The sequence below is a fragment of the Balaenoptera ricei genome, chromosome 21 (genome assembly GCF_028023285.1).
Source record: "Balaenoptera ricei isolate mBalRic1 chromosome 21, mBalRic1.hap2, whole genome shotgun sequence".
NCBI classification, from domain to species: domain Eukaryota; kingdom Metazoa; phylum Chordata; class Mammalia; order Artiodactyla; family Balaenopteridae; genus Balaenoptera; species Balaenoptera ricei.
Genome location: NC_082659.1, coordinates 5,317,815 through 5,338,766, shown reverse-complemented (window position 1 = coordinate 5,338,766; position 20,952 = coordinate 5,317,815). Strand labels below are relative to the sequence as shown.

The following is a 20,952-nucleotide window of genomic DNA, read 5'->3' as shown; positions in this document are numbered from 1 at the left end:
AAATAACTGGCAACTTCCCTTTTCTACTAGAGATATAAGAATAACCAAGATCTTAGTCTTAAAAAGAGATAGACATTAATTAGAGTCCTGCATCTGTGCTACTTCTGTGATTTGGAAAAATTATCTAACTTCTCTTAGCTGCTGTTTCATGATTTATGAAATAGGGATAATAATGGTGGTGATTTCGTGGCAGTGTTGTCTGGGTGATTCTTTTTCCTCTTCTTTAAAACTGAGTTGAATCTTCATTAGAGAAATTACAATTCTTTAACTTATTTAAAATCTTTGTTCAGTTTTCAATAACTATTTATTGAGAACCTATAAGTCACCAGTCATCTCAAGTCAACAGTCATCTGAAGATAACAGTCATCAATCAATGACTCTTGTCATTGTTTTAGTTAAGCGAAACTAACAATGAGAGCGAATTAGGAAAAAAAAATCTGTGTATGTATGATGATACTAGGTTAGAATTTTAAACACAGCAAATAGTTTACCACAAATGCTGTTGGTAAGCAAGAACCTGCAGTTTAACCCCCTTATGAAATCTGTGCTTGTCATTTATATAAAGACTGAAACCAACACAGTGACTATAATTTTCTCTCAAAAGAGTTAAGGTCTATCCAAACACATCAGTCTTTGAAACAATAAATAGATTCTTTATATGTTAATGCAGTAAAGATCCTTATACTCTTGTCAGATTGTTTTGTTCTTTAATGTGTGCACAATAGTACTTTCTATTTTAAATTTAAACTCATAGAGTGCAAAATTTAAGTACTATGTTCAGCTTTAGCTAATAATTCTGTGTATATATGTGCACCTAGTAAATACTAATGGGTGATGATAATTATAACTTGATATTTTGAACATGATGATTTTCCTAAAATAGTTTTATACCATAAAGTGAATTGTTCTTGAACAATAGATGGTATTAGCTTGTAAATAATTAAGCATCTAAATAATAATAAAATTCACTATGGAGACTGATGCTATACTATCAGCATATGCCTATTAAAAGAGTTGCTGGTTTTGGAGAAGATCAAAAGAATTTACATAACGACGGCATTTAAACAAAGATGGAAACTGAAAATAATTTTTGATTGTGTATTCAGTAAAACTGTAATAAACAAGAGGAAATGACAAACATTTCCAACAGACAGGTCCCCATTTGCTATCTACTGGAATTCTTTAATAAGAAGATTTAACAGTCCATTCCCACCAACAAGAATGGACTTCAAATAAAGCCACATTTTGAAACAATAGGTTGTTTACACCAGCATAGCAACAGTTGTAAAGCAACAATTCCTATTTCTACTTCTCTTGCAGGCTATGCAAGAAAAAGGTGTAGAACTTCCTTTTTGAGAAGATCCTGGATTACAGTTTAGTACCAAATTCTAGAGAATGTTTGAGTGGATAAAAATATGACACAAAAAGTGCCTTCCTTTACAACATCTTTTTATCTCAAAATATGACCAATTTCTCTCCAGAGAATAATATTTCACTACCGTATGTAATTTAAATATTCCAACCCTGAGTCTGTTAATTAAGTGTAGACACATCTGTAGCCCCTGGAGAGCATGGCTAATAACTGCAAAGTCAGACAGAAAAACTGCACAACATTTAAAGAAATAATCCCTAAACATGGGAAAAGATGAAAATTGAGGGTTTATTTTAACCTTTCCACTGAGTATATTAAGCACATGGCCAGCTATCAAGGGTCTATGGAACTTAAATTGGGTCTGGGAAGACAGCAGGTCCTAACAGATTTACATCTGGTATTGAATTCATTTTACATGTTTTTATAAATAAAATGTACATACAGTGCTACAATTAAAATAAAAACCCCAATTCAGGAGTTTTAGAAATATTGAATAAAACTTGTGGACATGATCAGTACATTAAGTTGGAAAAAAGTGGTTTGTTTAACAGATGCATTAACTTCTGATAACTGGTATTGGTATAGAGTTCTATTCCCACATCTGGATAAAACCTGATTTCCAACAACCGTGCTTGCCAAATATTACTTAGCTAAAAATTCAGAACAAATCGCATTCCACTTGTTAAATACATATGAATGTAATAAAGTAATCCTTCAGACTGCTAGTGTTCTGTTTTAATTAATGGAAGAACTATGCCTGTCGGCAGTGCAAAATAATACTTCTAAGTTTCATTCCAGAGTTGCACAGTTTACTTACTTAGGTTTAAATGAATTTGGCAGTAAAAGACAATTTTAAGAAACACTTGAACTCCAATATAATCTGGCATGCTTTTGCTAGTCTATATGTTCATATTATTTCTTTATAAAATAACACAAACATAGAATAGCTATTTCTAAGACAGCAACACAGAATTTTAAATAATGTGGTTCATGTACATCAGAATGAGGAAAGGAGGTTTAGGGCCCAGACTGAGCTGCTTCTTCAGTTGATACTAATGAACACATACAGTTTCTCCAGTTCTAACTCCAAGATGTCCAAGGAAAGCCCATAGATTTGGCAGTTATTCTTTCATTCCTATCTTCAGTGACACTATTCAACAACAATACCAACATTTAAATAACTTTTTATCCATATGTTTGGCTCAAAAGCAGATGACTTTCTTCTGCTCCTACTTTGGCCATCAAATAATTTACGTTCTGCAAAATCCACTTTCTACTTTTTGGTTATGTGTCTTAAACATACAATTTCTCATGAGAAAATACACTTAAAGCATATGCTTAGGAAAGAGGTCAAGAAGACATCCGATCTGTGTAACTTTTCAAAGTCACTTAGATATTAGTTGGGAAGGACTTCGGAGCAGTTGTTATGGATTAGCTCACTCTGGAATGCTCAGTGCATGTGGTTTTACTTTTCAACTCACGGCTGGCTTCCTCACACATGCTGATAACCTGTCCTTCATGGAACCCCATAAAAGTTTTCTATGAAGTTTCTACTAAAAACTTGGGTTTTACATTACTTAAGGTACATTGTCCTTACAGTTTATGTGATTCTAACTGGTGACTTGTTGCCAAAAGATGTGTCTGGAATTCCTGTAACAAAACACTTTGTTTTTCCCCTTCAGAAAATATCGGTAAGAAACTTCCTTTTATGTTTGAAAGCAATCATCACATGCTCCCATTTATACTATATTGAAAATATAAAAAAACAGATAAACTCAGGAAAGAGTGTTACCTGAGTGCCAGCTTTTACAAGCTGCAAAATTAGTAAAAAGGTCAAAGACAAATGAAAACAGTGCCATCAGGTGTTTCATGTCTTGTTCTCCTTGGTTTGTAAACCTCCTTGATAAACACTACTTAGTAGGTGCTTCCACCATATTTGCTTAATTGAATTTAAATTCAAATTATCTCTTTTACCTTAAAAAATAAATCTGAGTGGATTCTTCGGGTGGGAGAAGGGCATGATATTACAAAATCAAAGGGAGAAATGGGCGGGATACCAACGACTGAATATTGGCTTTCCCTGGGTATTAGCTTCCGATCTCTCTCCTGATACAAGAATTCTCTCAGCAGTAACAACCACATAAAGGCTTCAAACCACACTCATCAATATGAGGTTTCCTCCCAAATCTATAGCTGAAGATCCAATCACTGCTGTAGAATTCTAGAATTATATGCCCAGTCTTCCTCTGGTATCTCCACCTAAATACCACTCAGATGCTTCAAAACCAGCCTATTCAAAACTCTACCTCTGACTCCGAATCGGTTCCCTTTTATTTAAGTATTTATTTAGTGCCCAGTGTTCACTACGTGCCAACTACCGCGCTATTATGCCCCACGGTAATAACCAAACCCAGCCTTTGCTTTCACGGGGTTTAGAGCCTGGGGAATAAAATAATCTGACAGACAGATAAGGTAATGATGCTATATTGTACGGGTAATAAAGGGTGCTATCGGAGCACAGGACAGGACGCTGTGAAGGCGACGTTTAGGTCTAGGCCTGAGGATGTGTAGAAATCAGCTCGATAAGTGGGGACATGGTGGTGTTGTGTCAGGAGGTGTTTCAAACCCAGGATGCAGTACTGGAACGACTTGGAGGTAAGAGATTTTGACATAATTTAAAGAGTAAAGGAATCTGGGTATTTGTGGAAAGTAGCTTTTGCGGGAAAGAGCAGAGACAATTGAAGCTGCAGATTTAAGTAGCAGCCAGATCATGGAGGGCCCAGGAAACCATGTTAAAGGATTTAACCCAAAGAAGACGCCTAAAGAGGAGTGTCATTCAAAATATTTCACAACTTAGAAGGTTGGTATCAACCGATCAGAAGAGACGCTAGCCTGAGCAATCCAATGAGAAAAGACCAGCTTACCAACACCCTCGCTGCATGCTGGCTCAGTCTCAACAGGCAGTGTTACAGGAGAGTTTTGAGCAGCATCTGACTTCTCATTTAGAAAAGAAAAAACTCACTGCTATAATGCGGCAAAGGGATTGGAGGGAAGTAGGAAGGAGGTAGGACATCAGTTAGTGGGCTGGTCCACGTGTCATGTTCCAGGTGATTGACGGATGCGGCCCAGATCAGAGTGGAGTCAGCAGAATGAAGACACGGATGGGTTCTAGAGACGTTTGGAAGGTAGAGTTAACAGGAATTATTGATTGGGCTTCTGGTGAAAGCAGGAATAATCAGATGGACCAACGAAAAGAATGGCATCATTTACTAAGACAGAGAACGCTGGAAAAAGAAAAAGATTCATGACTTTTTTGTTTATTTGTGAGGGTGGGTGGAGGTGGGAGACAGGCTGTAACTCCAGCGTGACACAGGCTGACTGTGACCTGTCTGGGGGAAGCCGAGTCATGAGGCTGAGTTGGTTTTGCAGAAACCACGAGAGAGGTCTGGGCTGGAGATAAAGGTTTGGGAGTAATCACCAGGAAGGGCAGAAAGAGAAAGTGAGGAAAGAGGGTGTGTAGAGTCAGAGGAGGGTGTCCGGAGCGGAACTCGGAAGACTAAGGACTTCCTTCCCAACTGACTTCAAACTTTTAACTCCAAAATTCTGCACATCTTTAAAAACTTGAAATGCTAAAATGAAAACTACTCCGTTGTTACACATTTTAAAGCCACTGCTATGCAGATCAAAATTTATAAGAATTGTGATTATCGCAAGTATCAAGTCTATCGAAAAAATCCAAACAAAATGTGAAAACATAAACCAACAAGAAACCAGACAGACTTCAAAAATGGCATAGGCAAATCCCGATTTTTTTTTTCATATGATCAGAGAATTGGGAGGAAGCAGGTAAAATGAATCATAGCAACATCATAAATGTATTATAAAAGTAATCCTAAATTCTGTGAAGCTTGGAGGTGAAAGAAGATTAAATACAGCAAGAACTGATTCCATATGATCTAAAGCAGACTTAATTTTCTTATAGGAAAATGGTATCATACTTGATGTTTAAGTACTGAGGCTACTGGGTCAAATTCTATACCTATACATAGCACTTAAACTTAGCACTAAATGCTCTTTTTAGCCCTGAAGACTTAGAATTTCTAAAGTCTAAACCTCTCTAAGGCCTCCCGCTTGACAGAGCAGTTAGTATGCTGTTGGACATACGTACTTGTCCTTACATAAATACTTTCACTCTGATACCAGTTAGGTGAATATGAGACCTAATTAGACCAATGTAGAGGATAAGTATGCAGTGGTCACAGAAAAACCACTACATAATGGTTAATTGAAGACTAAAGTTATGTATTTTGCTTACGAACAATGTACTGATTCTCTGTTTTCCAAGTTCAGATTTTACCTCAGGGACTCCTATTTGGCACAGGTGTAAAGTAAACATGTATTTAGTGAGCCGATAGTAAGAGGAATAGAATGTTGACTTTTGCTCATATTAACTATGAATGGAAAAAAAGGAGAATTTTCTCTTCCATTTGTTAAAGAAACAGACATTTTTAAAAGGCCGAGTTATAATTTTTAGCATATACTTTTGTTTGGTAAAAGAATCAGTTCATTTAAAAATTACACAGGTGAGTTAATCAACTATTTTATTATTATTAATCATTAAGAAATTGTTTTAAAACTTGGTTCAACACTTAAGGATTAAGGGTCAGAGAACTCCCTGAAACTGTAGGGGGAAATGCTGTTTATGTGTCTATATTTTTGTTTTTTTTCTGGTGAGAGGGTCCGCAGTTTTCATGGGATCCTTTAAGGGGATGTGCACTACCTCTGTTGTAGGCAGCTGGGTGATTAGTGCATGAAACAGATCTCTTTTTGCCTTTATGGAGGTGATAAACATTACTCAAATAATAATGACTATATGATTATAAACGATATGATTATAAGCTATAGTTACTGCTTTGAAAGAAAAGTATTGGCTAGAGACACAGATGTAGAGAACAGACTTATGGATACCAAGGGGGGAAGGCGGGGGATGAACTGGGAGATTGGGATTGACATATACACACTACTATGTATAAAACAGATAACTAAGGAGAACCTACTGTATAGCACAGGCAACTCTACTCAATGCTCTGTGGTGACCTAAATGGGAAGGAAATCCAAGAAAGAGGGGATATTTGTATGCGTATAGCTGATTCACTTTTCTGTACAGCAGAAATTAACACAACATTGTAAAGCGACTCTACTCCAATAAAAATTTAAAAAAGAAAAAGAAAAGAATTTTAAAAATGAAAGAAAAGTATTGGAAACTAAAAAGCATTTACAAGAATTACTGAGTGTAACCAAGGAGGTCAGAAAAATCTCCCCCAGAACTTCCTTGAGCCACGTGATGCCCGAGTTGAGATCTGAGGAACCGGTACCTCAGCGGGGAGGAGGCTAGAAGGCCAGGATGGCTCAGAGGTGTGTGCAAAGGCTCTGAGGCAGAGGGGGAAACGGGTTCCCAGGAACTGAAGGAAGCTGGAGCATTGGAAGCACAAAAAGTTAGGTCAAGGGAGAGTTATGCTAGAGGATGCTGCAGAAGAAGGCAGGGGCTGTGATAAAGATTTTGGTATATTATTCTAGGCGTAATGAGCGACCACTGGAGACTGACAACATCAGACTTGTGTGTTTAAAAATCTCATGCTTGGGAACAGTTTAGAGGATAGATTAGGAAGCGGGGACGGGGGGAGCGTGGGAGCAGGGAGAGCAGAGAGGATGTTACTTCACATAAGTCGGAAACAGCATCAAAAGTGTCTTGGCCGACGGTGATGGTGCGGGGATTCAAGACACTCAGGGGATAAAATATCTGATTCGGTGACAGTTGGGTTTTGTGACAAGAGAAGGAGACGTCAACGACGATTTCCTTCTCTCCAAATAGAGATGAAGTCAAGCAATGAAAGAGGGAAAACTAGAAGACCAGGTGTTTTTTATGGTGCTGTTGTTGTTTGGGGTGAGTCTGGTGTTGGGGAGAAAAGTCCTGGCTGAGGACCTTTATACCGAACATTGGGCATCTGTATCTCAGGAAGACGTATTTTGAACTATTTAATTTCAATATGAAAGTAATCTTTAATTAATATGACTCTAAAAAGCATGAGACATTTTTAAAAGATGCACCTTAAAACACTTTCTCTATATTAACAAGGCACCATAGAAGAATTTGTGGAGGAAATCAGGCATGAAAAATAGCTTTGGACCTTGTCAACTGGTAACTTATCTTTGCGAAGTAAATAAATGAACTATAAAAAAGCAGGAATTTCCAGAAGTGAACGACAACCGCAACAAAGTCCCAGCACTACAATGGTCGTCATCCAGATCTGTACAACATAAGCGCTTCGCAAATAAAATTTCATCCACCAACTAAATCCAATAAGGCAATTCTGAAATGACAGATAATGAGCTCTTAATAGATGCATTTTGTTTTACTTGATAAAACGATTCTTCAAAAATCTATCTTTTGAGTGTGTTCCATGTCATCCCAATTTTAAAAGACGTACAGCCCTTTGTTCTTTGGAAAACCCAACAGGTATATCTGGACCTCTTGAAAAAATCAACCAAATTTATATTTCATTTAAGTCAAGCACCATAATAATAAACAATATTGTCTGGGACACATATCATACTGCTGAACTGAATTATTTTAAAATATACACAATTAAAGGTATTCCAAAAAATTTATTTTAATTCCAAAATCCCTCATGTTTATTTTCTCTCACTTTGAAAAAGATGGCGTGTTTTTTCAAGAGACTCAGAAGGCCGCCATCCCTTTGATAGAGTTTGGCTTGAATATAAAAACAGCATCATTTTTTTAAATCTTAATATCTTTTTTAAATGAATATGACTTTCTGCAGAATACGCTACTGGCGTGAGCATTTCTATTTGACCTTTAAAACGTGGCTTTCTTGGATGCCACTCTGTAAAGAGAGTTCACGAAGCATCAATTACTCTTTCGGTGATGGTCTACCACGGAAAGCACCAACTACTGGGACATTAACTTCGTTCCCCAGGGACCAGACAAGCAACTGCGGGCGGGACTGAGGCCCTCTGAAGGCCGCAGGGAGGACGGCGCCCGGGTGCAGGGCTCGCGCAGAGCCCGGCCTACCGCCTTGCTGAGGTAGCTGGCGCTGGTGTTCGTGCACCGCTGGCCCTCGCTGTTGCAGCAGCCGCCGCATCTGTAGACGGACACGCACGGAGGCTTGAAGAAGGTGTTCGTCGCTGCCCCGAACTCCTTCCCCACATCCACGCACACCTCCCGCGGCACGCACTGGGTCTTCCTCCACTCGGTATCGATACCTGTCGGGTCACAGGGAAGGCCGTGAGTCGCACAGAAGCCGCCAAGGCCGAGACACCCACAGCAGGTGGAAGCCACTCACGCTTGATTTCAGAGTGAAGAGTTAAGTACGATGCATAACTTTGGAGGAATAGTTGATGGGATCCTGCATCGCCCCGTGAATTGGAAGAGGATATAATCTTTAACAGAGCAGCTAAAGGTATTCTCTAAAAGAAAAAACAACAACTAACATCTAGACGCTTTCTCAAAATGACAATAGAATAATGATTCTACGGCCCTTATGTTTGGTTTTCTTTACTTAAGAAAATGAACATTTAACATACAGATGTTTATAAAACCCGCAGAGAGAGACTCGTGCTCATTTGCTATCATACGTAGCATTTTTGACGTCTCAGAGCAAACATAAACAACGTGTTTAATTTTTCTTTTTTAAACTGAGATGTAAATGAGATGACGGCTTTGGTTTTGGATTCAATTCAAAACTCATTTTCAGGCAGGCGATCTGGCAACCTCGGTAATGTCCTGGTGATAGGTACTTGAAATGAGAGAGTATTTTCCAGCAACTGGGACATGCATCCTGAACTTAAGCTTTTTCAGGAAAGTCAAAATCTCCTAGTCCTTTCATGCTCTCACTTGGAATTCTGTTCCCAATGAGTCAGTGCTTTACCTATAACACTGCTGACTCTTTAAAGACTGCATTAAAAATGATGTACTTCTTAAATGTTCTAGTTTATTTTCCCCCTATTTACCCTAAAATAAAGTTTTGGGGAAAAAAAGATATAAACTACTGGTTATTCAACCATAAAACCATTTTGCTTGTTTGCCTTTGTTCTCAAAATAATTTGCAATCTCAAACCTTTACAGCAGTTAATATCCAACAACAGGAAGGAGTTAACGTTTTAAAAGTGTCCACCTATTTATGCTATGGCATTTTGTGCAACATCATAATCTTTTGTGACTTTTACCAAAGTCCAGCTCTCAAGCAAGTTCCCTATGAAGCAACACAGAAACAAGTAGCAGTTGATAAGGTGATTTTGGATGATTTAGAAATTAAACATTTCTATATCCAAAGCTAAAGAAAATTTATGTGCAATTATTTTTATGATGCAGAATGTTTAAGTGATTAAACTGGTATAGTGTGTAAAATTTATCTGTATGTTTTAAAATTTTTTCTGATGGGACATCACCTCAGTTAAAAAAAAAATTACAGTGTGTTGATATGCACGCACCTCCCTGTCTTTATTTTTCAAGAAATCATCTTAACCACTCACAGTGAAATCATAAAATTCTGTATTTTGAAAATAATTCCTTATTTTCTGTTGTTTTATTTACTTTCGGCCCTAAAGGTATTCAGTGGTATTACAAATGCTGAAATTAAAGGACCAGATAGACAATTTTCACTGGGTTGATATATGAAGCTTATTATATATTTTCTTTCCCATACTTACTTTTTAAGATCTCTGCATTATAGTGCGCTGCAGCAAATTTTAGAGTCCCTTCTGTTCTCGTATTGGCGTTGGCCTGTTCTTTACTGTGTTGCCAGCCACCTTTCCTTAACTGACACTTGTACATCTTCCAGTATTCGGGGTAGAGCACAGTCATGAGTTCGTCTACACTGGACACCGACCGCAACTGCTCCTCCAGATCTTTGCCTGCATAAGCCTGTCAAAGAAGCACGCAAGATCGGTTACCTGTCAGATTAAGGGATTTGGAAACAGATGCAGTAGAAAACCTTAGCCTTGCTTTATATCTATCTGTCTATCTATACATATATATATATATATATATATATATATATATATATATACACATATGTAATATATGCATTAGAAAACCTTTAGGCTTGTTATATATGTATAAATATATATGTATATATATTTATATATGTTATATATGCTAAATTTCTATTAAAATATTATTAATTTTCCCCAAATTAACTATTCTTGGTAAAATTACATTCATCTTTTAATTTGAATCAATACCACAGTTGAAATGAAATTAAATACCACAATTAAAATGTAAAATACATACTTAGTTTTTAGGACAGAAAATTTTGAGACATAATTTTTAAGATAATTTCTGAAGTAGCCTGTTTTATTTACAGTTGCTTTACCAAATTGGCTAGTGTGTAAGTTAAAGAAGTTATTCAAGCTTCTATTACCCTCCAACATAAATAAAATTAAACCAAAATCCACTCTCATGCTTCGTTTCATTTTTAGTTATCAGCATCAATAAAATACAATTAAGCAGGATGCGTGAAATTAGGAATCTCAGTTTATGGAAACTATCTTAGAATAAATAATCACATGAAGAATGGGATTTCAATCACAGAATCACAGTAAGGGTTACATTTTGGCAGAACCTTCCAGTATTTCCAAAAAACCTGATCACCAAGATTTATTCTGCTATGAAAAAGACATGAAATAGTTCAGAGAACATTAATTCTGCTGATAAGTAGTTAACTGTTTATATTAGTGTATCCAATTAAGTAGAGCATTCCAAATTATGTCCATACCTAAGAAAAAAATAGTTTTTTTTTCTAAATTATGCCTTGAAATTATGGGAAAATGGGACATTGTTTAACTTTATCTATCTGCAAACTGACGTATGTCATCAAATGTTTGTTTTCTATTGCCATGATTATCCCAGCTTTTAGTCTAAATATGTAATTAAATACTTTGGACACTGGTTCTCAAAGTTTAGCTGCATAGGAATCAATCTGAGAGCTGTTAAAAATGCAGGTACCTGCCCCCATCTCCCCTGCCAGGCATCTTGGATGACATCAGGAGGCTACATTCTAACAAGTTATAGATTTCCCTTTCTAATTTTTGAAGTGCAGAATTAATATATTTGCTTTAAAAATCAAAATACAATTAAATTGAAAGTCTTTTCACCACGATTTTTAGTAATCCAAGTTATTCTGATGTAGGTGATTTTTGTACTACATTTTGAGAAACATAATCTAATGTAGTTTTCTTACATTATTACAGAGCATCCTAGGCAGTAGATTATGAAATGTGTTCCTTCCTATTAGATAATAAAACTGGCTATGAATTTCAGTGTTTTCCCCTTTCTTCATTAATTGTGTGAATTGAGCATATCAACTCATCTCTTTAGGTCTATGTTATAAAAATATTATATTAATCCATGACCTTCTGGAAGATATAGGATGAGTCTTGATATGCCAGACAGTTATACAAAATATAATTCTACTGAATAGATGGAGAGTGGGGTGGAGAGGAGATCTTAGCTTAAACAAAAGTGACAAAACATCCCCACACAGGTTCCCAATTAAATGTGTATGAAATATTTATCTCAGGAAAATCTCACATGAGACACAAAATTCAAGAATCAAAAATGGTTCAGAATCTAAAAGGATTACTACTGGGGAGAAAGATGATAAAAGTACATGGGTATATTTGCGGTCACTTCTACCTGGAGGAAAATGTCATAGGTGGGGTTCTGTTTGCCCCTGTTTGTGTGACTAGCCCTTGAACACATGGAGCAACGTGAGACTGTGTAATTGCTGGGTCCCTGGGATTCTTTTCCCCACGACTCAGTTGGTATCAAAGCCAGGTTGTGACCTAAGCTGATCACATGAATCTCACACGAAACAGGCAGGAATGTTCCCTCTACCAAAAGGAGCTGCAATACAACGAACCCATATTATACGACACAATGAAAGGTACACGCCAAACTGTTAAGAAGAAAGATAGTGGTGAAGAGGGGCTTTCAATTAAGTATTATTTGAAGTTTCATGGCAAATCACTTTAGTGCTTTAAAATTTAAAAAGGAAAATGACTCTAACAATAATTATATCTGTAAAAGAAAACAATAGGTTACCCAACAGAGAAATAGAACAAAAACAACCATATAATTCACAACAGAGAAAACGCAGTATAAAAAAAATGAAAAAAAATACTAGAAAATAAAAGTTACTGTATTTATACTCTTAGGTTGAAAAAAGACCTTTCTAAATGTGAATATAAAAATAAAATGTAAACTATCTTTATGGTAGAAAAAACTGCAAACAAAATAAAAGACAAAAAATAAAGTATGAAAACTATTGGCAATACACAGGACAGACAGAAAAGAATATTCTTAAAATATTGCATGAACATGTTAAGAAGAAAACATAAGCAGACACTTCAACAGAAAAATGGGCAAAGTACTTAAACTACATATTCACAAGGAATAAATACAATTAATATGTATTTTGTGATAGCAAAAGTGAAGGAAACTACCATCCCTTTCAATCCTGGTGAGAGTATACATTTGTACAGCTCTTCAAGGAAAATGTGCCATTTCAAGTTGAAGGGCCTTAAAAACAAGCTCCATTTTAGACAGCTAATTCACTTTGGAATTAAATTTCCTATCCAATAGGAGTGATAATATAATTATGCCAGAAATATGTACAAATTTATCATGAGGCTGTCTACGATAGTGAATATAAAAAACAAGCTATACAGACAATAATTAAGAATTGAATAAATAATGTACAGTACAAACAGAAACTAGCACAGAAAGTAATGTCACTATAAAATGATGATACAGATATGTAACTCAGACATAAAAAAGGGTTCATAATATAATCTATGAAAAAGGAGAATATACAACTTATATACAGTATACCTGTAACATAATGTTCATACATGCAGTACAATCTTTTCACAGAACAATATATCTGGACAGATTGCATACATGTGTGTATATATTCTCAAGAGTAAAAGCTATGCAGCAAAAAAATTATCTTCTCCAAATTGCAAGATTAAGGTAATTATTAAGTCTTTATATATTTCTATATTTTAAATTTTAAATAATGAACATACATAAAATTTTATTATCAAAATAAAAATTTAAAAGTAATCATCTCTAAGCATGTGGAGAGGCTATAGTATTAGCTCTCATTTCAGCCTTTCGTTTACTTTACTCTTCTTATATCTGCATAGAACATGCCTTTGATAAATCATTTGATGTAAACCAACCACTGGCAAAAGCAGAAGCTATCACAGACAAAATGGTATAAAAATAGCTTAACACTGTGCCGTTGATTTACTTATTCCTACTAGACTTTACTTATCATATTTGTGTGGAAGAAAAACAAGCTGTAGTATCAGAAGATCCAGATATTCATCTTGGCTACAGACCTTATTTTAATTGAGTAACATTAGATTTCATTTCTCTGAACCTCATTTTACTCTAAATGAGGCAATGGCATTTTGTGATGATTCAAACAGACATTTGATATGGAAGTATATTATACATCTTGTTGTCAGGGGTGGGATTACTTGCCATTTTAACATCTTTGGGGAGCAAAAGCACAGTACAGAGACTGTTTTTTTAGATAAACTGAGTCTTGTACTGTAACTGTGGGTACTGTACCAGTTCTGGCGCAGAATTTATTTAGATTTGCCTTCTGCGTTTTTGTTCTAAATGAAAGGCAACCTAGAAATGGAGCTTTGTCAGCACTATCATGTTGTTCTGTGAATCCAGGGAAGATCAGAATTTTAAGGATAGATACTGTCAGCTAACCATGGCACATTCACATTTATAGCCTATTTTGAAGAAGTTGAAGAGGTCCCAGTAACCTAGAATGAGTTCTGAACCAGGGACACACCAAACTCCAGGCAGAAGTTCTACAAAGTCAGATTCTTTGTCAATGCTTTCTTGGGTCTTTATGTTCACCGATGTTTTCCAGAAAGTTGAGGTCATTTTCTTGAATATTAATATATTCCTTTTATTTTCCAAAGGGATTTGGTGTGTCTTAAAATAGAAAGTGTCTTATAAATGGATATTCAACTGTAATAAAAAGCCTAGAATAATCTAAGAATGAATCTAATTTTGCATTCTGTCTTGGAGTGATCAATTAGGAGGTTACAGTAACTACTCCTATGTAACTTCAGCAAGTATACATTTGCAAACAGTAATCTAAGTGTACGTTCACTGGAAGATTTTGAGATGCTACGGAAGTCAAAGCTGAGAGTGCAACGTTGAAGGCAGGGAGCTATATACAACCAGGCATAAACCCCTTCCGTGGTGATTCATACACCTAAAACATTCCCTTCTTACTCTGCCAGGAGAAGGATGAAGTAAGATCTCTGATTCTAGAAGTTACATGATGAGAAAGAGCTTTGGGATTTCACCCACACTCTGCAATTCTCTCTGGCTATGAAGAATCATAACATGAAGTGAACACTTGAGGTGACCTTGAAAGCAGCCTCTGATCACTATATTTTACCCACATAGCGTGTAAAAACTAGTTTTCCTCTTGTTGCTCTGTGTTGACTAGGGGTTGTTCAGGTGCAGGGAGAAAGCAAAAGTGCACGTAGGTTGCCCTTCTTCCAAGACCTGAGATAATGCAGAGAGTCAATGAGAGGTGGGAAACCATAGCATTCATCTAGCATTAATGTTAGCAATGGTCCTGGATTTGTCAATGAGTGGAAATTGGCTGTTAAAAACCCTACAAATCCAATGTCAACAGTCCCTTTGAACAACAATCTTAAGTTAATCGCTATGCTGTATATAAACTTGGCACTCATTTAATAATTTTATGAAGTTGGAAATTAATGGGAGGATGCACATTATTAAATTATGGAAAATTTCCTTTCACCTAAAAGCATATACTCATCAAATATTCATAATCAGAATTGAAAGAATGGGCAAGAGTCCATCAAAGAAAGGTTTGATCATACTACTATATTTTCAGGAAGTGACCAAAAGGGTCATAGGTAAATCTGGTTAGTTGTCTAATACGTCTATATCGGTGGAAGAGGGAGAAAAATTACTTAATATTCAAACTAGAAAAGAAGGGATGTTTGTACTTATCTTAAGCTGTCCATATGCCATTTTAAAAAGTCTGGCTCAAGTAATATTTTATATTTGAAAGAAATGTACATTTTCATGGACAGCTTCATAAGGCAAAGGGAAGATGACTTGATTAAATTACCAGTTTAATAAGATAAGAAATTTATTAAAAGCTTGAAAAGGAAATATTTGTCATATTATTCATCACATACATCATCTCTTTGTCCTAAGAAACCAAAATATCAGTAGGGATCAAACTATTATAAGGCAGTTATCAAGATGAATAGCTTTACACTACCATTGGGTTTTCTTCCTTTCTTCTTTGAAAATAGGGTCTAATCCAATCATCAGAATAAGCGGTTACTGAAGTTATTTATTCTGCCCCTAAAATAGCAAAGGAAATTGCTTATTCACTCCTTATTTAAGAATGGCAGTTGTAAGACAGATGAACTTGTGGGTCATTCTGTTTCCTTCAGCTAACCAGCCATTCTGGGCAAATTTATAAATTGTAAAAGTATGTTCTAATTATTTAAACCTTTTTAAAGCAAAATTTGGGCTAGGTGGCATAACGGAGAGGGGTTGGATTTGAGAAATCTTCCAATACATAGTTATAAAACTTTTAAAATCATCCTTTGGTAGAAAATAACAAATAACTCTGGAAAATCAAATGGTATCCTTCTAAGGAACAGAAATTTGTAAATGTTTTACATAACCTTAGCAAATCATTTTACCCAGGGTTTCAGTGAAGGTATCAGAAGGATTCTTTCACCCACAGGTCACCCATCATGCAGGTCTACACCAACCTGATGTGCCACAGAAAGGTAACTCTGGAAGCAGATATGTACATTTTAGTTTAATATTGGAAGTTTTAATTGGAAGTTTTAAGTTTTAATTTAATTTTTGCCTAATCCTCTGACATTTTTATTGTAAATGTTGAAAATAATGCCATAATAAAGAATGGGCTCTTTAAAATCCATTATTGAGAGCATAAGTTATTTATTTTTAAAAAATAAAAGTTACTATTTTGGTTTACCAAATATATGAATTAAATAAAAAGTCAAATTTTATTTCATCAAAATCTAAGTTAAATAGACTCCTAGAAAATATTTTAAATATTTGTTTTCAATTATGTTATTTCTGAGACAACTTTCTAATGTCAACATAGACAACCTGTCATGTCTGCATAATCGACGCAATGGACAAGATACTCTATACACACTGATTCCTTGCACTGAACACCGAAAACCACTTGCTTGTGTCTTATTCTCGAATGGAATTGACTATTTTTCCTTGTAGAATGGCAAAATAGTCTCAAAAATATTAATTCCATCCTTTTTCCAGATATGATTACAAAAGTAGCACCAGGTTGGTGAAGCCATAAATAGTGAATGCATTTACTGACTACTAAAGAAATGCTAAAAAACTAAAACTTATTATTCAAATATTCCTATATACATATTGTAGAGCAGTAGCTCTCAACCAGGAATGATCTCCCCACCCCCAGGGTCATTTGGCAAAGTCTGCAGATGTTTTTGGTTTCAGAGGTATGGCGGTGATGCTAATGGTATTAGTAAGTACAGGCCAAGAAGGCTGCTCAGTGTTCTAGAATGGACAGGACAGTCTCCCCCCAACAAAGAAATACTCAGGCAAATGTGTCAAGAGTGCTGCTGTTGGGAAACCCTGAAGCCGAGTAAGAGTGGACTTTGTCATTTATTAGCCTCTTAGGAACACACCAGAAGGTTGGAAATTTGCATGAATTTCACCTTGTAAAATCCCTAGAGACATCAGAAGGAGTGAGTGAATGGGTCTAAAACACCACCAGCAGATAGACTTAATAAATGTAACGTTCTTAGGGACGTTTACTTATTGGCCAGGATGCCATTATTTTCCTTTTTACATAGACATTTCTTAACAGCTTTCCTTTGTTTTCCAACAAGAAGAGGATGTAGCAGTTTAGACACAGTCTTCCTAGGTAAATAATAAACTCAAAATGTTTCATGATTGTTTTCCTTTGATTGCTTATAATTTTTTTCTGCTGAAGATTTAACTAATTTCAAAACAAGTTTTACATATTTTTTCAAAGATGCTTATTCAGAAAACTATTTTGAAATTTAAAAAATGTAATGGGTTATTATAATATTTCTTTTTAGTAAAATTTCTTTTCTTTGGTATTTTAAGACCAATTTATGTTAATGCTATTTAATATTACTATGAAAGTAATATTAACAATACTTTTTTAAAAAAACCTTTAATTAATGAATCACAAGGACATAGTTTGAGGGATTTTTACAAATTGAATAAACCCTTGTAATCATACTCAGATCTAGTTACAGAGCACTGACCACATTCTAGAAACTTTCTTTGTTCTTCTCAGTTATAACTTTCCACCAAATGTTACCATTTTGTTACATTTCTACATTTCTGCTTTTTACCAGCATAATTGGTTTTTAGTCTTTTACAAATTTTACATAAATGATATCCTACAGCATATAATATTTTGTGTTGGGTCCTTTTTCCCAGTCTCACGTTTGTGAATTCCTCTTTGTTGTATAAAGCAGTTGATGTCACTGCCGTCTTGTTTTCCATTGTATGAACTTACGCAATTTATCTCTCGTCTATACCTACTTGTCTTTTGATGGACAAAGTATGCATTTGGGGGGCTGCATAACTAGAAACAGAATTGACAGTTCAGGAGGTATGCATTTATAAATACGGCCAAACCATTTTCCAAAGTGATTGCACCAACTGACAATTTATACTTCCGAGGGCTGCTCCCTGGCATGGAGCCCTTGCCCTTGCCAACAACTAGCGGTTTTTAAACTTTAGTCACTCTCATAGGTATGGGATACTAACTCATTGTGGTTTTAATGAGTAATGCTTGGAGGACTGATGACATTGAACGCCCTTTCATTTTATTTGGACACTGGGTTACCCTCTCTTAAGACGTGCCAATTAAAAGGTTTTGATCCATTTCTGTTGGCTGTTTTACTTGTTGATTTATAAGAGTAAGATGTATTCTGGATATAGGTTCTTTGTCAAATATGTGTATTGCAAACATCTTCTTCCACTAGGAAACTTATAATTTTACTCTCTCAATGGTGTTTTTGATGAAGTAAAATTCTTAATATTAATGATGTTTGAACTTTTCTTTATGGTCAGTGCTTTTGGTGTATTTAAAAAAAATCTTTACCACAAAGTCATGAAAATATTATCTTATGTTGTCTTCTAGAATCTTTATTATTTTGCTTTTCAAACTTGGACCTACAATTAACTTAGACTTGATTTTTTAGTATAGTGTGAGGTAGAGGTCCTGATTCTCTTTTTTCCCACATCTAATTTTAATGAAAAGCCCATACTTTTGCCATAGCACTGCACTAGTTCCTTTGTTGTGAATCATGTGACTATTTACATTGGGTCTGCTTTGGAACTTTCGTTCCATTGGTCTTTTTTCTTTTTTTAAAATTTATTTATTTATTATTTATTTGTTTTTGGCTGCATTGGGTCTTCGTTGCTGCACGCGGGCTTTCTCTAGTTGCGGCGAGCGGGGGCTACTCTTCATTGCGGTGCGCAGGCCTCTCATTGCAGTGGCTTCTCTTTGTTGCGGAGCACGGGCTCTAGAGCGCAGGCTCAGTAGTTGTGGCGCACGGGCTTAGTTGCTGCGCGGCATGTGGGATCTTCCCGGACCAGGGCTCAAACCTGTGTCCCCTGCGTTGGTTTACATTAGGCACTCAAGGATAGCAATAGTTTAGTAATAGTAGTAGTGGTGGTAATAGCAGTAAACATGTGGGCAATAATTATATTAAGGGATATTCATTAAACTCCATAAAAGGTTCAGTTCTCAAAGCATACTTTAACATTAATTCCTATTCACTTAAAACCTGTGTTCCTTGTGAAATCTCGTTTTCTCCCACCATGTCTACACAGTACTTAAAATCACATAATGCATACACAGAGATACATTTCTAACAAAATCTAACTGAATTCTGATTTTTCTAGGACAGATCACGTTTTGGAGAACCACACATACATCATATAGAATAACACTAAGAACGTGTGTTTGGGGCACAGATATACCTGCGTTTGAATCTCACCTTCTCCACTTACTATGAGTGTGACCTTTGAGGCTCATTTCTCCCTGTGAAATATGACGACTGCTGTAAAAATGAGCTACTTTGAAATAAAGTATGTAAATAGCCCAGTGCTTATTTATAGTAGGTTTTTCATAAGTGTAGAAAATGCTGATATTAATAATACCCCGGGGCTTCCCTGGTGGCGCAGTGGTTGAGAATCTGCCTGCTAATGCAGGGGACACGGGTTCGAGCCCTGGTCTGGGAAGATCCCACATGCCGCGGAGCAACTAGGCCCGTGAGCCACAACTACTGAGCCTGCGCGTCTGGAGCCTGTGCTCCGCAACAAGAGAGGCCGCGATAGTGAGAGGCCCGCGCACCGCGATGAAGAGTGGCCCCCGCTTGCCGCAACTAGAGAGGGCCCTCGCACAGAAACGAAGACCCAATACAGCCAAAAATAAATAAATAAATAAATAAATAATTAAAAAAAAAAAAATACCCCAAGCCTCTGGTTTCCCATTTATAAATGTAGATATTGAAATGTATCATGCAAAGCTTCTGTGTATGTAAATAAGACAGTATTTGGAAAGGTAAAGCACATAGGAAGAAGGCTGGTACACTAAGCAGTCACTTGTCCCTAATAAGATGTTTAAAATAAATACCAAAGGGAAAATTTTATGATTTTACAACTTTTACTGAATGACTACTCTGTGCCAAAGACTGTTCTAGGCATGCTAGTTATAACCAAGGTTTCTCCTTTCATTGAGCTTACCTGCTAGAAATGATATATAATTTTTTGAGGGCTGAGAATATTAATTATAAGATCCTCAAACTTGTTTTTTTCCAAAGAATTTGCTAATTTTAAGGCATACCTGTTTTGTGTGTTGCAATTAATTCCAGATTAAATTTTTTGTTCCTTATGTGCTTCTATGTCTAAAAGATTCCAGATTATTTACCAAAGTGTCGGGGGTGGGGGTGGGGGGTAGTTTGTTACTATGAAACAATGTTGAGTAAAGCAAAGTTGACTTATTTAACCAGAAGTACTGTGTCTGAAAACACAAAAATATCATTTTGCATTTTTACTAACCTTTGAGCTGTTAAATTTCTCTTTATAATTAAAACCCATTCAAGGATTTTTGTCAAAATAGCAAAAGCATAAATTCTAAGCATGCTTTTATTTATAAATTCATTTACTCAACTACTTATTTTTCTTTGGTACTGATTTTGGACCACAGTTGCACTCTGGCTCTGGAAGTGGTGTGTGTGTGTGAGAGAGAGTGTGTGAGAGTGTGTGTGTGTGTGTGACAGTGTGAGTGTGTGTGTGTCTGTGTCTGTGTTACTGTGTGTGTGAGTGTGTGTGTGTGTGTGAGTGAGTGTGTGTGACTGTGTGTGTGTGAGTCTGTGTGACAGTGTGTGTGTGTGTGAGA

At 36.0% G+C, this 20,952-nt stretch overlaps 1 protein-coding gene across 1 annotated transcript in view; it reads right to left on the bottom strand.

Annotated features, from left to right (window-relative positions):
• Positions 1-20,952, bottom strand: part of VEGFC (vascular endothelial growth factor C) — a 105,028-nt gene that overhangs the window by 23,627 nt on the left and 60,449 nt on the right. Inside the window, exons 2-3 of the mRNA XM_059909309.1 lie at positions 10,103-10,316; positions 8,466-8,656 (exon numbers count right to left, since the gene is read on the bottom strand). Coding sequence (XP_059765292.1) covers positions 8,466-8,656; positions 10,103-10,316 — 405 coding nt within the window. The remainder of the gene's footprint in view (positions 1-8,465; positions 8,657-10,102; positions 10,317-20,952) is intronic.